The sequence below is a fragment of the Labrus mixtus genome, chromosome 4 (genome assembly GCF_963584025.1).
Source record: "Labrus mixtus chromosome 4, fLabMix1.1, whole genome shotgun sequence".
Taxonomy (NCBI): domain Eukaryota; kingdom Metazoa; phylum Chordata; class Actinopteri; order Labriformes; family Labridae; genus Labrus; species Labrus mixtus.
In genome coordinates, this window is record NC_083615.1 from 31,120,997 (window position 1) to 31,137,033 (window position 16,037).

Sequence of the window (16,037 nt, forward strand, 5' to 3'; positions counted from 1 at the left end):
TTAAGCATGCTAACACTCCTAAAATACATTATAAATAACATGAAACTTACTAATTCTCCCTCACCATTATTTACATGTCAACATCTTGATGCTAGAATTTAGCTCAAGGAACTAGGAATCAAAGGACTGAGGGCGTGGCTTGAGACTCATTGAGTCTTGTTTAAATCACATTGCATTACAATTCTAATTATGTCATGTTGTGTATGTCTGTATGAATTGTCCTAATATGAGCAGGCAGAGTTTGGAAAAATAGTACATCGAGGCAGAGGGGATGCATCAGAAATATTTTTCCTTAAAGGTCAGGACAAGGTAAATGGATTTGAGCCTGTAGAGCGGTTTTCTAATCTTCTGACTACTCAAAGCTTTTTTTACAGTGCAGGTCACACCTACACATTCACACACTGATGGTAGAGGCTGCTATGAAGTGAGACCATCAGAAGTAACTGATCACATTCACATGCTAACGACAAAGCAGCGGGAGCAGTACGGGGTTAAGTGTCTTGCCCAGGACTCATCGGACATGTTGCTGCAGGAGCTGGGGATTGAACCCTCGACCTTCAGTTGAACCAACTGAGCATAAGCATAAGGTTGCTTTTAAAATACTAGACTACTTTTAAGGCCTAGAACCCTTCAAATGAAACCAAGTGGTAACCTTAAATTGCCCATAGTAAACTGAACATGTTCACAGTCTGGTTTAAAAATTGAATTTGGTATCAATAGCTCTTTTCTTTAATGGTACACACTGTGAATAAGTCATTATACACTTCTGATTATATTAAGAGTTATACCTAATAAGGCGTGTAATGGGCTAGGTTGAGTTGACAGAGAGGCCCGCCTCAGATCCAACTCTTTACCTGTTTCAAAGTAAGGTGGAGTATTTTCAATATGGCTGCCAGCAGCATCAAGGGCTTCCAAAGTGTGTCAATGAAACAAACTGAAAAGAACAATAATCACTCTTTGTTGCTTACTATTCATAATTCATGTTCAAACTCCACAAGATTGTGACTTACTGGAGGAGGTAACTGATTACACACACACACACACACACACACACACACACACACACACACACACACACACACACACACACACACACACACACACACACACACACACACACACACACACACACACACACACACACACACACACACACACACACACACACACACACACACACACACACACACACACACACACACACACACACACACACACACACACACACACACACACACACACACACACACACACACAGTGAGAAAATACACAAACTACAAGGCAAACCTCTTTATTATTCTCCGCTCAGAAACATCAAAACAAAACTTTGTCACCTGACTGGAAGCAAAGAGTCGGGCATCTTCCCAACATGATGTAACTTTGAGATAAATTACTGATCAGAGAATACATTACATCACACGAATAAAATCTACTTTTTACAAACAAGAAGAACTTTGACTTTTACCCAAAACTAGACAGAGGCGTGTCCAGCCCCAGCTCCCTCTCCTCTCCTCTGCTGCTCACAGCTAAAAGGTGAGTCATATGACACACTCTATATCAGTCTCTTTTCCATGCTCCACAGCTGTCAATCACTGTTCCCTCAGCCAACAACACAGCTCGCAGTCACTGTGGCTTGGGTTGGGAGGGGGGGTGTGGGGGGGGGGGCGGGTGGTCATCGGGATTGGCAGTGCGGGATTGTGCTGCTCGTCTTAAACTGCGTGAGATTTGATTGAGGGAAGGAAGGGTTGAGTGCCACAATTGCAAAAAAAACAAAAAGATACACAGATTAAGTTGAGAATAGAGTTTCAAAAGGTTCTACAGTGGAAACATTTGAAGGATTATGTTTAGGGAGCGATGTCTGTCTGATGACAAAGAGCAACAGTTCAACTCACAGCTGTGAAAACACCAGGAATACTGAAAGTGTTTGCCAAGGTATGTGTGGTGCCAGTGTATGACTAACTTGCAGGAACACATTGTCAATATGTGTTTGTGTCTTTGACCTTCAGTTCCAACAGTGTGTGTGTGTGTGTTTGTGTGTGTGTGCATATCTGATGTGAGGTTACCTTTTCTGACAGCCTGCAAGCCAATTCTCAGGGCTTGCAGAACAAACTTTAAGTTGTGTGTGTGTGTGTGTGTGTGGATGCAGTTGTGTGTTTATCTGTAGGCTCTGCTGTGCCGGGGGTACGGCAACAAGATTGTGTCCACGCTACCTTCGCTGTCTGAGCTGCTGTCGGAGTCGCTGCTGCCGGAGTACATCCAGAGTCCTGGTAAAACGCCGACGCACACAGCTGCTGACGGCAGGTGTAGCGTGCCTTGACCAGAGTCGGCCGGAGCTGAGGGTGTCTTCGCTGTCAGGCCGGAGACTGTCTGTTTACTTTCAGCCCTCCCTGCTCCATCCTCCTGTTCTGAACAAGGAAACACACAATCAGATTCAGCGCTTCTACATGCACACGTCATACCAACAGGCTCGTTTTTTGTCTTTACAAAATGTTCTTGTAAAATGTCATGAATACAAATGTGCCACAAATGTAGTCTGTTAATTAAGTCTCCCTGAAAATTAACCACAACATCATAGAACACTCTAAAGACCATGTTAATTTCTTTTAGCTCATTGTTTTGGTTTTATGATCACAACTTTACTCGTAACCTGTTTTTGTTTTTTAACCAGACTTTTCCTGCCAGCCTCCAAGCACCATGAACATAAACGGCAAAACTGTTATCATAGCGTCAGACTTTGCTGATTCATCGACCATGTCCACGTTGTCCTTTTTAAATAGTAAATAGACTTGAGCTTGAATAGGGTTCTTTAGTGTTCTGACTACTTAAAGAGTTCACATTCACAAACTGATGGCAGAGGCCGCTGTGTAAAGTAACAAAAATATCAAACAGTCGGCACATGCGAAAAGTCGAGTACTGTGTGCTGTACAAAAAAAATCTAAATGTTTCTCTGCAATGTAAAGTAACCCCCCACCCCATTCTTACACATTCATACGCCGCAGATAAAGCAGAAGGAGCAACTTGTGGTTCAGTGTCTTGCCCAAGGACATGTCGGACATGTAGCTGCAGGAGCTGGGTATCGAACCCCCGACCCGTCTGACAAGAAAAGACTCCCGCTGTAGGGTTTATAAATAAGTGAACAGGCACGGCAAGAAGACTTCAGGGACATGTTTTAGAAAATGTGTGTGCATGTGTGAAAATGGCTACAGTTGGCTGCTAGATTGTGAACTAGCAACATTTAGCACCTGAAAAGCCAATTATGTCCTGGAGAAAAACGTGCTTAAAAAAGACGATAAAGGACAAATAAAATGCTAATGCAACCCTGTGCCTGCCTGAGGTTTATAAAAGAGAATAAATATGTTTATTTTTATTTTTTTCATAACTGTGTACTTCTTCTGTGGTCTTGATAACAACCAGCTACAGGGAGGCTTACTTCAATCCTCTGCAAACTAACATCCCACACCTTGGATATAAAATTTCTTAACCAAGTCAAACGACTTGTCTTCCACGCCACTGAACAACAAAATGACCTGTGAACCCTCAAGATCATTCACATGAGTCAGGGTTTGATCCAAAACTGAGCAACATAGAGAAGTGATCTTTAACCTCTGGAGTCTCAATAAAGAGCCAGAACTACATAAATAAAGCTAATGTTCTTTTCCTGATATGCACACCTCAGCAGGTCAGAGTATAAAGAAAAAGACACTCACCTTGTGCATCATCTATCACAGGGACTAAGATATATTTGAGTTTGCGTTTTGTTTTTCTGGTAGAATGTGTGATAATTTAATAATTCCACTTCAGACAGACAAATATCTTTCAGGCTGCAGCCCACCTTTGTGTCTGTTTCCATTGCCTGTTGTTGTCTTTGTTGTTTTGATTTCCACCTTCTGTTTCTTACTGCTGTCTGATGACTGGGACGAGCTGGAGAGAGGGAGGGAGGGAGAGCGAGAGAGAGAGAGCAGATATTTTTGAAGATTTAAAGCTCCAATAAAGGTTTAAATATCAACAATTATTAGAATGTCAGAGTGTAATGAGATTGGGGTCAACTGGAGTTACAAACACTCTGAATTATTACCAAGTTCTACACTTTGCCTCAGCTCCAGAGAGTACTTTCACACATTTCTATTGACTGTTCAAATGACCTGTCTGTAGCTTAACTTGAGCTGTGAAGATCAATCTTAGGGTGCACTCACACTAGGCAATCCATACCATAGACTACATGAGGTAACCGTGCTCAGAACCGCTTCGTCCTGGAGCAGTCTGAGTGCAGGCCAGTGGGGGAATGGGGAGGGGGGGGACAATCCTGCTTAAGCACAGTACGAGGAAACTTTGCCTAGTTATGTGATAAATGCGTCTTTAACATATGTGAACATTTTTTACTAAGTTAGAAATTCCATTAGATTTAATTTCAAGTGGACCTGGGAATTACTTGGAAGTGAAAAATTGAAAGCACAACGTCACTGTTTCATCTAACTCTCCTGAGTGTTATTTTCTGTAAGAGGTCTGATAAAGCATCACAACCTGATCATTACAACACAGCAGGAAAACAAAGAAAGCTTTTGACCAGATGAAGAATATTGTGGAGTATTGATCAGCTTAAGACAAACATATTTATTTTGTTAAAGACCGTGAACATTGGACTGTGTGTGTGTGTGTGTGTGTGTGTGTGTGTGTGTGTGTGTGTGTGTGTGTGAAGGCCACTGCTTGCTTACAAGTTTTCATGTCAACTCTTGTATGTAACTCAAAGAGTTACTACAGCTTTGAAGGACGTGCATATGCATACCTGCGTCTCTTGACAGCTCCAGCTAATAAATGCGCCTGAGACAGGAGGCTGGTCCTCTGCTCTGCCACCGACTGTTTCGGTGCCGCCTTCTTCTCGGGCTCTTTGCGGCTTTCAGTGGCTGCTTGCTTCACTACGGCGCTGTAAAGGCACGGTGTTAAGGTGAATAAAGCATACTGTAACTGAAGGCTAATACATTCTGTCCTCACTTTGAGAGGGAGCACTTGCATCTCTCAATCAGTGTGCTGGAAAAAAGTGACACAGTTGTGTAAGTCTAAGAAAAGCGCTCGGGGAGAGATGACACAGATACAGTGCCTAAAAGAATGTCAGAAGACGGACGTAGCTCAGGAGACCTGAAACCGGGTCGAGATGCAGACACAGGAAAATGGACTGAGAGAAACAGAGACAAAGAGTCAAGACAAGTGCAGGCGGGCAGGAGTCAGCAGACATAAGGTGGGAGAAGAGGAAAGCAGTCCTGAGTTTTTCACTTCAACAATAAGGTCTGCACTTATGATTGTGTGTGTGTGTACTTTGTGTTCACAGCAACTGCTTAAAATAATCGCTGTAGTTACCAGCCTGTGATACAGTTTCCACGACAACCCATTCTCTTCTTTATCTGCAGACAAAACTGTCTGTCAGAAACCTGTCTGTCTGCAAGGACAAGAGATGGTGACAGAGAGGAAAGCATGAAAACTAACAGGGTGCCATACGTTTATTAATCAGTGGCTTCATCTTAAAAGTCTTGATCTCTTCTTTAAATATCAATGCAATAGAATGAAGAGACAATTCAACATAATAACAGGAGGAAAGCTGACAATTATTCATTAATGATCTTTTTTTTTCTGTAAAACTTTGTATATATCTTGGTCTACATTCACACTGCAGTTCAAAACAATCTCAATCCAATCTGTTTGCTCCCATGTGACCCAGGTCTGACTTTTTTATTTTTTTATGACAACAGTCCTTTCAGACTGTTTTTTTCCTCACAAAGCTGCCGTCACTATGCTCAGCCAACATCACGTCTTTGTACATTCATATTGATTCTGCGATGGCATAATATCGGTGTCACAGTCTGTGGATTCACATTGCGTTTGGGGGGTTGCAGAAGCAGCACGGCACAGCAGGAGCTCTGAATACACTCTAAAACCCTTTTCACACATATGGAAATCTCCTGAAAAACTCAGGAGATTATCCGGAGGAGCTGTAAATGTGAACACCAACAGCCGGAGTTTCTCCTGCCATGAAGTGCAACAAAAACTACCTGAAACATGCATCACTGTTTAGCAGTTTTCACATCTGCACTCTGGATAATATCTAGATATTTATAGGAGGACTTCTCCGGAGATCTCCTGAGGTGAGACGTGACGTAAATAAACAACGCGGAAGTAGCGGCTGTAGCAACAGAATCCGCTACACAACGTTATAATGAAAATATTTGTCTTTATATCAATGCTATGTGTAATCCAATGGAATGACAACATCCACAAAAGAGAGGAGAACAACATACTGACGAACAGAAAACAGAATGCAGCAGTTTAATTACGTACACGGAGATCGTAGTGGTCGTGTGCAGACACTTTAGGCAGTCACTATATAAACGTCATTCTCTTCCTATTGGCTCAAATTGAAAATCTCCGGAGTATATTTGGCCGCGTTCAGACATCAGCTCACTCGGATATTCTGCGGATAAAATACTAGGGGTCTGGTCGGATAAACTCCAGGTAAAGTCTGCGCGAAAAATGCGGCTGTTTGCGTTCACATATAGCCTAAAGAACCTCCGGGTAGCCAAATCTCCAGAGTTTTTCAGGAGATTTCTATATTGTGAAAAGGGTTTTTGTCCGAGGAAGACGCTGAAACTTGTGCCAACTAAACAGGCACTGTAGTTAAAAAAATAAAAAAGCTGCTGCTCTGCTTGAGCATGACAATAAGAGTCAGCACTGTGGACTTAAAGGAGCAGTGCAGAGGACACATTTACTCTCAGGAGCACCTCAGGAGCAGCAGGGAGCTCCTGAGGTCTCATAGGTTCCTCAGGATCGTTGGTGGACGCCGACGGCCTGCCTGAACGAACCCCCCCCCCCCCCACCCAGGACCAGTCCAGACCAGATTACATGTGACACAAGGTGATATTACGTAGGGCTGGGCGATAAATCAATTAAATCCATAAATTGTATTTTTGGAAAATCCGGATGTTCTCTTTAACTCACTCCGCTGCTCCCCTCCGGGCTGCCGTAGTTCACATCCCCCTTTTATTTAAAGAGGAAAAAAAGACTGGTTAAAATCGTCACTCGAGTACTGTGTGTAAAAAAAAAAAATGGGACATGTTAAATGTGACCTTATCACCCAGCCCTATGATGAAGCTTTACTCTGATTGGTGTGACCCTGTTCTAAGACTTGAATCCTCATCCTCAGGTAAAAATGTCAACAACACTAAACTCATTTGTTGTATAGCTCATAGCGCTAACACTGCAAAGACAGTAGTCAGTATCTCTCAGTGTCACAAACAAAAGGTCACATTTTTCAAGCAGACAACAGAAGAGGTGCTGCACCACAAAACAAACCATAACAATAATACTGCTTTGTCCACGTTAGCATGAAAGAGTCTGGATGTTCAGAGTGGGCGGAGAGTATTTTGTTTTTTTCACACAGCATACAGGGAGCAAGGTGTGTTTTGTAGAACAAATATATCAATGCTGAATTCAAACATTTGTCCCCTCCAGTCATCAGGTGATAAAAAACAAACAACTGGACCCGACTTACATAACGTCTATGAAGTCACCTGATCACTCCAAGTGACCCATTCACACACTGAAGGCTGAAGCCTTACAGTTATTCATGTGCCCATTCTCACACACAAACATCAATGGCACAGATGGAGGGCAAACACACGATCTACTACGTACATTTTCCTCCTGCGCCACAGACAAACTCTGCCTCTCAGCGCTTCTCAAAATTATTTTCATAAACAAACTCGTGATGAAAAAAGGATATTCTGTACTCTAACAGTTCCTGCTTCTCTTCATCTCTGCGTTGCTTCTCCACCAAGCACTGTTGCCGGGAGACCTCGTCCAGGAAGCTGGACTCATCCTCGTCCAAGCCTCTCACCATGTTCCCTGTAACCATGGAAACAAACATGCTCTCAACACATGGCAGTAAAGTGATTGCATTTTTTTTTCTGGGGGAAAAAAAAACATAACATTTTTTTTTCTTCACACAAAAGGGACCTTATATAAAAATCAAAGAGACCTTGATGTTTCCACACGCTGAAACTTGTTCATGCTGCCTTCCAGCACTGACACTCTCCACATTTATCTAATTTAATGTTCTCAGATGATTTTGTTCAAAGTGTGAAAATATTGTAAATAAACTAATTGCAGTACACAGCTTTGCATTGTAGAAAAAGAAACCTAATTAACAGAAGAAAAACCATCAGAGACAGATGTACTCAGTCACTGCTGTTGATGAGGTGTAATATTAGAAGGACCGTCGTGAATGGAGCTAACAGCAACACAATGCTCCTGTGGTCATGAAGGCGCTGCTGTAGCAGAACGAGCTCATTTGGAACTTTTTAAAGCAAAATAGAAAATACTGTAACTATGATGAAGACAAAGTGAAATGCAGTGATCCATTCGTTAAAGCTTCGGTGAAGAATTGTCGGTTTGTGTCCATTTTGGCGCTCCCCTCTGGACAAAAGCATTGTCTCATCCAAAACAGAAATTTCTGTGCCTGAGACCAACCATATAGCACGTGTCACTCAGGCCCTGTGTCAGCCTAGTGTTTTCTCCAGGCAGAGAAGAGCTCGGGAGGGCTTGGCATGAAGAGTTTGTGAGCTGAGAAGTAAAGCGCTGCACAATCCTCCCGTCTCTATGACAACAGCCGCTGCATGACCAGGCACCGCTACGTTACTTTTTACTGCATGTTTTGTTTATTTTAGATCCCTTATTTCCCGATCAGACACGGAGCACAGAGGATGTGGGTACAAGACACGATCTGTAGGCGGCAAAACTACGGGGAACATGACTGGAAAAGAGCATTGATTTCATCAACAGCACCTTTCTGAAAAGTTGAAAGATTTTAAAACTTGAGCGCTCGAAGCAGCTGCACAAAAAAAGCTGAGCCCTTGGAACAAAAGACGCTGGTGGCTGCACATTTTTCTCCAGGCAGCTGCCTGCTGCTGCAAACGCTCTCAACTCATTGAAAACAATTTAAAAAAGACAAGGGGCCTCAGTATGTTTGTGTCAAAGACTACAACTAAGGACTTTTTCCCTCTTATTTTATTTCAGTTGGTTTTGTAAACACACAATAGAGTTTGAGTTAGTTCTCATTTTTATCATTAGCATCGTTTTTATTTTTTTAGAAAGAATGTCCTTCTGTTGTTTAAGTAAGATCTGTGGTATTTTGACCATGGCTACTGCTTTATTTTGTTATTATTGTGTGTCTTGTCTGGCTCCATACGATGTAATTATGGTCAAGAGCTGTATGAATAAATCAAATGAACATTTTAAATAGTTATACAGAAATACTTCATCTTGTATCTGATGATCTCGTTCATGAAGAGGTTCAGTATGAATGTCCGTCTGTTCAATGACCAACTACAAAAAACGTGTCTATTGTCATGACAATGTAAAGTAGGACTCCAGGAATGAAGCGTGTATTTGCCTTTCTACTGGTGACTTGCAAAGAAAGATCAATGCAGCAGAAGCTGAGTTTTCCTGACTTTCAGTTTCCAATACAAGTCAGACTTAAAAAATAATGGATTATGCACTGAATGCATTAAAAAATGGAAATGGTCGCCCTCCTTTGCCCTTCGTCGGGGAACTAGACAGGGATGCCCCCTCTCCCCCCTCCTATTTGCTCTCGCTATCGAGCCGTTGGCCATCTGGCTTCGGGGGGAGGGGAGAGTCGAGGGCATCACCAGGAGCAATGTCACCCACAAGTTGTCCCTGTACGCGGATGATCTGCTATTATTTGTGTCAAACCCGGCTTCGTCCATCCCTGTTATTACAGACATTTTAACCCAGTTCGGCCGATATTCTGGTAATGCATGAAATAAATTTATGAGAACCCTTTTTTCAGCAGCTAGACCAGACAGTATCGTTGTTTCTGTGGTTGAATAAGCCACCCCGTATTAAAAAAGCTGTTTTACAACTCCCCAAAAAGCTGGGCGGTCTCGCACTACCCAACTTTATCCAATATTATTGGGCATGCAACATTAACAAACTTAGTCATTGGCTTGACAGGGGAGCTGACACAGGTCCCTCATGGGCTCAGATAGAACTACGGTTCTCAAAGTTTTCTTTACAGTCCCTCCTCACCGCACGCCTTCCTCTCAAGATTCATAATGTCTCACAGAACCCTGTTGTTACCAATTCACTGAAAATTTGGATACAATTCCGTAAATATTATGGTTTGAATGAACCTTCAACTTTAACCCCGACTGTTAGAAACCATCTATTTCCACCCTCCCTATTCGACCCTACTTTTAATATCTGGCGAAACAAAGGCCTGCTACATGTCAAGGACCTTTACAAAGAAAACATTTTTACTGATTTTACAGAGCTTGCAGCCAGGCTCGAATTACCTCACTCTCACTTTTTCCGTTTTTTTCAAGCCAGGCACTTTGTCCAAGCCGCCTACCCCCACTTCCCCAACCACCCGCCCGGGTCTCTGATTGACTCTTTGCTTACCCTCGACCCTGACCAAAGACGTTCCATCTCTGTGATTTATAACTCCATTGATTCCCTTAACCCTGACCAAATGACTCGCCTGAAGCAGACCTGGGAGGAGGAATTAGGAGTACCTATATCAGACAGCTGGTGGGATCAAATTCTTAAGCTAGTTCACTCGTCGTCCATGTGTGCTAGGCACGGCTTATTACAATGTAAGGTTCTTTTCAGAGTGCACTACACAAACGCTCGGCTGGCGAAGACTTACCCAGGCACCAGTGACAGTTGTAATAGGTGTAAGCAGTCACCTGCTAATCACACACACATGTTTTGGTCCTGTCCGAGCCTCTCTGGCTTTTGGCGCCAAATTTTTGACACACTTGCAATAGTGCTTGATTTGGATCTTGGCCCTGAGCCTTGCACGGCCCTGTTTGGTTCCCCCCCACTTACAACACCTAATCTCCCTATGACAAAGCGACGGGTATTGGCCTTTACAACTCTACTGGCCAGACGCCTTATTTTGTTTAAATGGAAACATGCTCTCCCCCCTTCACACAATAGCTGGCTTAGGGAGGTCCTAACTCATGTCAAACTTGAGAAAGTTAGACTCTCACTTGCGGGTCCTGGTAATGCTTTCAGCAAAACCTGGCAGCCCTTCTTAGAATACTTAGACAGAACTATTATTCACCCAGAAAGTGACTAGATGCCCCCCCCCCCCCCCCCAGTCCTCTGTTTTGTTCTGTGTTGTTCTGTTTTTTATCGACTTGTTTTAATCTCTCCTATCTTTTTTTTTTTTTTTGTTTCTCATAACAATGGGTGGGAAGGGATAATGGGTAACTACGGATCAGTAGTAGAAGCCGTTCTGGTTTAGGCTAATTAAGTTGATTGTTGTTTTTTAACATATACTGTGTAAAACAAACAACAAGTGTACCTGGATACACTGTATGTGTCATGTACTGCTGATTTAAAAATCTAATAAAAAGATTTATTAAAAAAACAAAAAAAAAATGGAAATGGTAGAAAGTAGTACTCTGTTTCATCACTTTATAATTCATTTGTTAGTGCAAGTACCAGAAGGAAGGACAACTACTCCCCAGCAGGTTACACTAATTTAATCCTAATAAAGGGACGTAGCTATAGAAGTATAATCAGAAAAACATGACTTATGGTTGGAAGAAGACTTATGGAAGAGAGGAAAACGCTTATCTTAATCTAGATGACAAAAACCAGTATAAAACAAAGACCCACTGAATTTGAACTGCTCCTCGTAGTCTTCTTGTTTCTTGTCTTTCTGCTCCTGCAGTCGCTCAAAGAGGGAGCGCGGGTCATATTTCTCCTCTGGGGCCTCTGAGGAGTACAAACACAGATATATTGATGTACACACAGAGGAAGCAGTAAGTATTTAAGGGTTGTGGTGTGTTTTAGATCCTTTTTGACATCTTCTTACCTTCAGGGTCCTCGGGTTTCCGGACTTTCTCCCATTCCTCCTGTCTCTTCTTTCTCTTCTCGTCAAGCTCAGTTTCTGACACAAACTTCCTGCTGAGATCAACGCCTGCTGTCCCGCCCTCTGCCATTATAACTGACCTTCAAACAAACACAAGACACACTCTACTCCATGAGAATGACTCCAAAATGTACACCTTTTCTTTTTTACTCAAGATGAGAATATGTAGGGTCTATTTCAGCTTGGCTCATAAAGACTACAAGTTGAAGAACACACAGCAACTCTGAGAAGTTAAGGATTCTGTTGATTTTGTAGTTTTTCAATGAACTCCAGCTAAGAAAGAAATCAATCTAATCCATATACACTTTGCATGTGCCCCGAGCAAACCCTAAAACCACTGCTATTGACATCAGGAAGAAGCTATAAGATACCTTTGAGAATAATCAACCAATACTACCTGAGGAAACAATTCAATACTGCATTTGTTGAAAGAAAGCAGGTGATTAAAGTTTAAACATGCAGTGTTTCCCCTACCATTATATTAGGGGGGTGGCCCGCCCCCCCCTGAAGGTCAAGTAAATAAAAAAGGTTTTTTTTTGGTCTTTTTGTGTCTTTATTGTAGAGACAGGATAGTGGATAGAGTCAGAAATCAGGGAAAGAAGTCATTTAAGGATACCTTTCCGATAGAACAGGACAGCTGTCATTAAAAGTAACACATGAACAACAAGATTCCTTCAAGTGTTGGTGTCGGTGTGTCGGTGTGTCGCCATGTCGGCTTGTCCCCACCCCCCCAAAGCTGTAAACCTAGGGGAAACACTGACATGCATGTGCTACTCCTAGTAGGAAAATAACAGACTCTGTATTGTATTAACCATTAAACAAATGATGTTTCTGTTTCCCACAGAGAATGGCTGAATCTGTTTAGATGCGACATTTCAGTTTTCAAACATAATAGCAACAAAACAGGGCACCTGAAGATTTTTTACATCTAACAAATATCATTAAAATGCAGAGTCAAGAATATGACACCATGGTTTATAAGTTAAACGAAGTTGTGGTGTTATTTGAGAAAGTGTAGAAGAGCATAATATTTAATAAAAAATGACTCATTGAATTGTATTGTTAATGTTTCGGCGCCCTCTTGTGGTAATCTTGAATTACTGCATCTATTTCACATTCTAGGCAACTTTAAAGTATTTTAATCCAGACAAAGACAGCTCAGAAAAAAATAAAGGATGCTATAGCTGAGTTGTAATGATGTGTAGACCGAGTTTAATACGATTTGAACTCAATAGACCAAAGCGTTTCGTCAGCATCACCGTTATCTAAATGACGATAACAGTGATAGTCGCTAATAGTTAGCTTTGCAAACCATAGGGCTAACTCGGCTCACTATATATTCAACCAACAACATACATGAGAAGGCAATCGAAAGTACAACAGTCAGCCTTTTTAGCGTGCTATTTCCGTTGTTCAGATGCTCTAGTTAAAGCTGGTGTCTGGTGTAATGTGACCTGCAACCCGGGGCTAGCGTTAGCTTCATTAGCATTGCAGCAAGCACCGCTGTCACTAACCACACATCGTGACATGCTCTAAAAGCATCACGTTTGGATAGAACACCGAGCATACTGCCGTTTCACTTTCTGATTTATTGTCTACATATTGAACAAATTATGTTTCTCTGCAACTTACCAAGCAAGGCTACTAAATATATCCCTGCTCCTACCGATTACCGTTTTGTGTCTCCCTGATAATCGCTCGTCTCTATTGTCGACGTGCAACTTTAGTTCCGCCCTGCTGATCGGCAGCCGGGTCGAGCCGGCCGTTATAGTAATAGATGCTCTGATCGCTTTATTATTTAAGGAGTGAGAAATTGGCTTTAAAGGGTTTAATTTTCTCCACGAAATAGCAAATGCCACTTCTGGCTGTAAATCGAATACCAGATTGAATTGAAATGAGAAAAAAATGTCATTGATATAGAAGGTATTGCGGGAAAAAAAATCAGCATAAATAATAAACGCCGTAATGTCTTCACAGTAAATATCAGTACCTGCTAATCATCGGGGAACAGTTTAAGGTTGCACAACATTGAGAACTTCACATTGACGCCATATTTGTAGTTCAGAAGGAGGCATTTCCTGAGGTTATAGGCAAGGGCGTAGGTTTGGATTCAACATTGGGGGGGACACATTTTCAGCGGGGGGTCTGGGGGTTCCCCCCCAGAGAAAAAGGCACAATTTTCTGAATTAATTTATGGCGGAATAGAAATTTCTTTACTATGTATAGGAAATTATAATTATTTTTGAATTACTATTAATTATTCGACTGTATTGTTCATAACTTTCTGCATATTCAAAACATTACAGGTGTTTTGGGATGTTTTTTTAGGAATCATGTACATCTCAAATCAAAGCTTGTCATATCTAACAAGTTAAAAGACCTGTCTTTATATATGACTCATACCTATAACCATAGGCGTAGATTTCGGGGGGGACGCAGGGGATGTGTCATTTGGCTCTCTGAGCCATCTCTTACATAATTAGTCCTGTAATTGTGAACCTCTCAGCGACCTGAAGACCACACACGGACAACTTCGACAGGCAACTCTTAAGTGAGCTCTTTGCCTGCACCTGTCAAGGTTTCTAAATTCTAGGTTAGGAGACAATACTTTAAGGATGAATACTTGTGCTTCCTCACCTCGGGTCAGCGCAGCGGGCAGCTGAAGCCCCACACTATAGAATCATCCGGTGTTTTGTCGAGGTGGCCACAAAGGGGTGATGTGAAGAGACATTAACTAATGGGACTATAGTATCTTAACTCTGTTATACTTTATCCTGTGACAATGATGCTGAACCATCTCCAAGTGAAGGCTGATATAGTCTAATAGTAAAATGACCATTGATTAATTGCTGCAGCTGTGGTCATTTCTTAAAATAAAGTGTTAGGCCTACATCATGGCATTATTGGCCGTATTCAAATATATATTTGAACAACACTTACGATAAGTTCTTGGCTGAATGATGTCCTATGTGACTGTTATAGCCTACTTCTAGGTATTAGGCTATATCATAATGAATAATTATGTATTAATAAAACGAATGAGTTTGTTTGCTTCAGTTGGTTGAGGTTGAGTATACCTTATTTTAAGTAGCCTACATACTACAGGTTTTGTTCAACCAATAGTCAAAATCTTAAAATAGGTTAAAATAATTTAATAATTTGAGGTATGAATCCTTAAATGTGAGAAGCTAGAACCAACACATTGCATAGTTTTGTGAAAATGTGTCTATTATAAATTACTTTTTCAGCAATAGAATACGGAAGCCCTAAGCAGACATGTATCAATACATATTATAAACGTCCTTTTCTCATGATAATGATGAATTGTTTTGTTCTTTGAGATCATGACATAATTCCTTCAATAAATCAGCACTGTTTTATTCATTATAAGGAGGTAATTTCAGTTATTTTTCTTGAGTTCTCAACTTATTTTTCTTGTTATCTGGAGATAACAAAGCTGGTTTTCCCATTACATCTGATTAATGTTGTCATGTTAACAGGAGAAATTTCTGTAAATCTACAAAACAAAACAACAGGCTGGTCAACGTGATTGGCCATGCTGCCATTGCCCACTAATGAGCCTATATGTTTGTTTTGTACTTTTGCAACAACTCTGGGAATATAAATAAATAAGTTGAGAACTCAAGAAAACAACAGAAAATGACTGGCTATTGCAGGAACATGGAGAAAATAAAATGTATGGATGTATGTCAGCTTCGGGCTACCGTACTTATCAATAGTGGTCAATAAACTTTAGTTTTAATATTTCCTTGTTGTATTGATTGCCTGTTATCATACACTGTTTGATAAATCATTCACAACAAATATTTCTTGTAAGCTCCACAACTGTTTTTTTTTTAATATTAATTTCTAATGTTTTTAATAACTACATTTCCTCAAAAGCAGCAGCCTTCCCAGTGCTCTGAAATATTAATATAAGCAGTGTTGTAGTCGGGTCAACACACCCTAGAGTCTGAGTCGAGTCCCAAGTCACCAGCACTCGAGTCCGAGTCGAACCTGAGTCACCGAACAAAACTGTGAAGTGAACGTGTGTGCATAGTCTGCAAGGGAACACACGTGTCAGCCGTCA

General features: G+C 41.4%; 1 protein-coding gene across 2 annotated transcripts; it reads right to left on the bottom strand.

The window, feature by feature from the left end:
• Nucleotides 1–1,275: 1,275 nt before the first annotated feature.
• psme3ip1 (proteasome activator subunit 3 interacting protein 1) lies at nucleotides 1,276–13,701 on the bottom strand. 2 transcript variants are annotated; one of them, XM_061036898.1, is made up of 8 exons: nucleotides 13,580–13,701; nucleotides 11,891–12,027; nucleotides 11,692–11,790; nucleotides 7,768–7,890; nucleotides 4,784–4,922; nucleotides 3,833–3,921; nucleotides 2,211–2,405; nucleotides 1,276–1,714 (listed from the first exon to the last, which is right to left on the bottom strand). In XM_061036898.1, exons 2-8 carry the CDS (start codon nucleotides 12,015–12,017, stop codon nucleotides 1,710–1,712), a joined length of 777 nt encoding a protein of 258 aa, XP_060892881.1. In that variant the 5' UTR covers nucleotides 12,018–12,027; nucleotides 13,580–13,701; the 3' UTR covers nucleotides 1,276–1,709. The 2 variants fall into 2 exon arrangements, with proteins under 2 accessions (XP_060892881.1, XP_060892880.1); XM_061036897.1 differs by having other exon boundaries at nucleotides 1,276–2,405.
• Nucleotides 13,702–16,037: the final 2,336 nt, after the last annotated feature.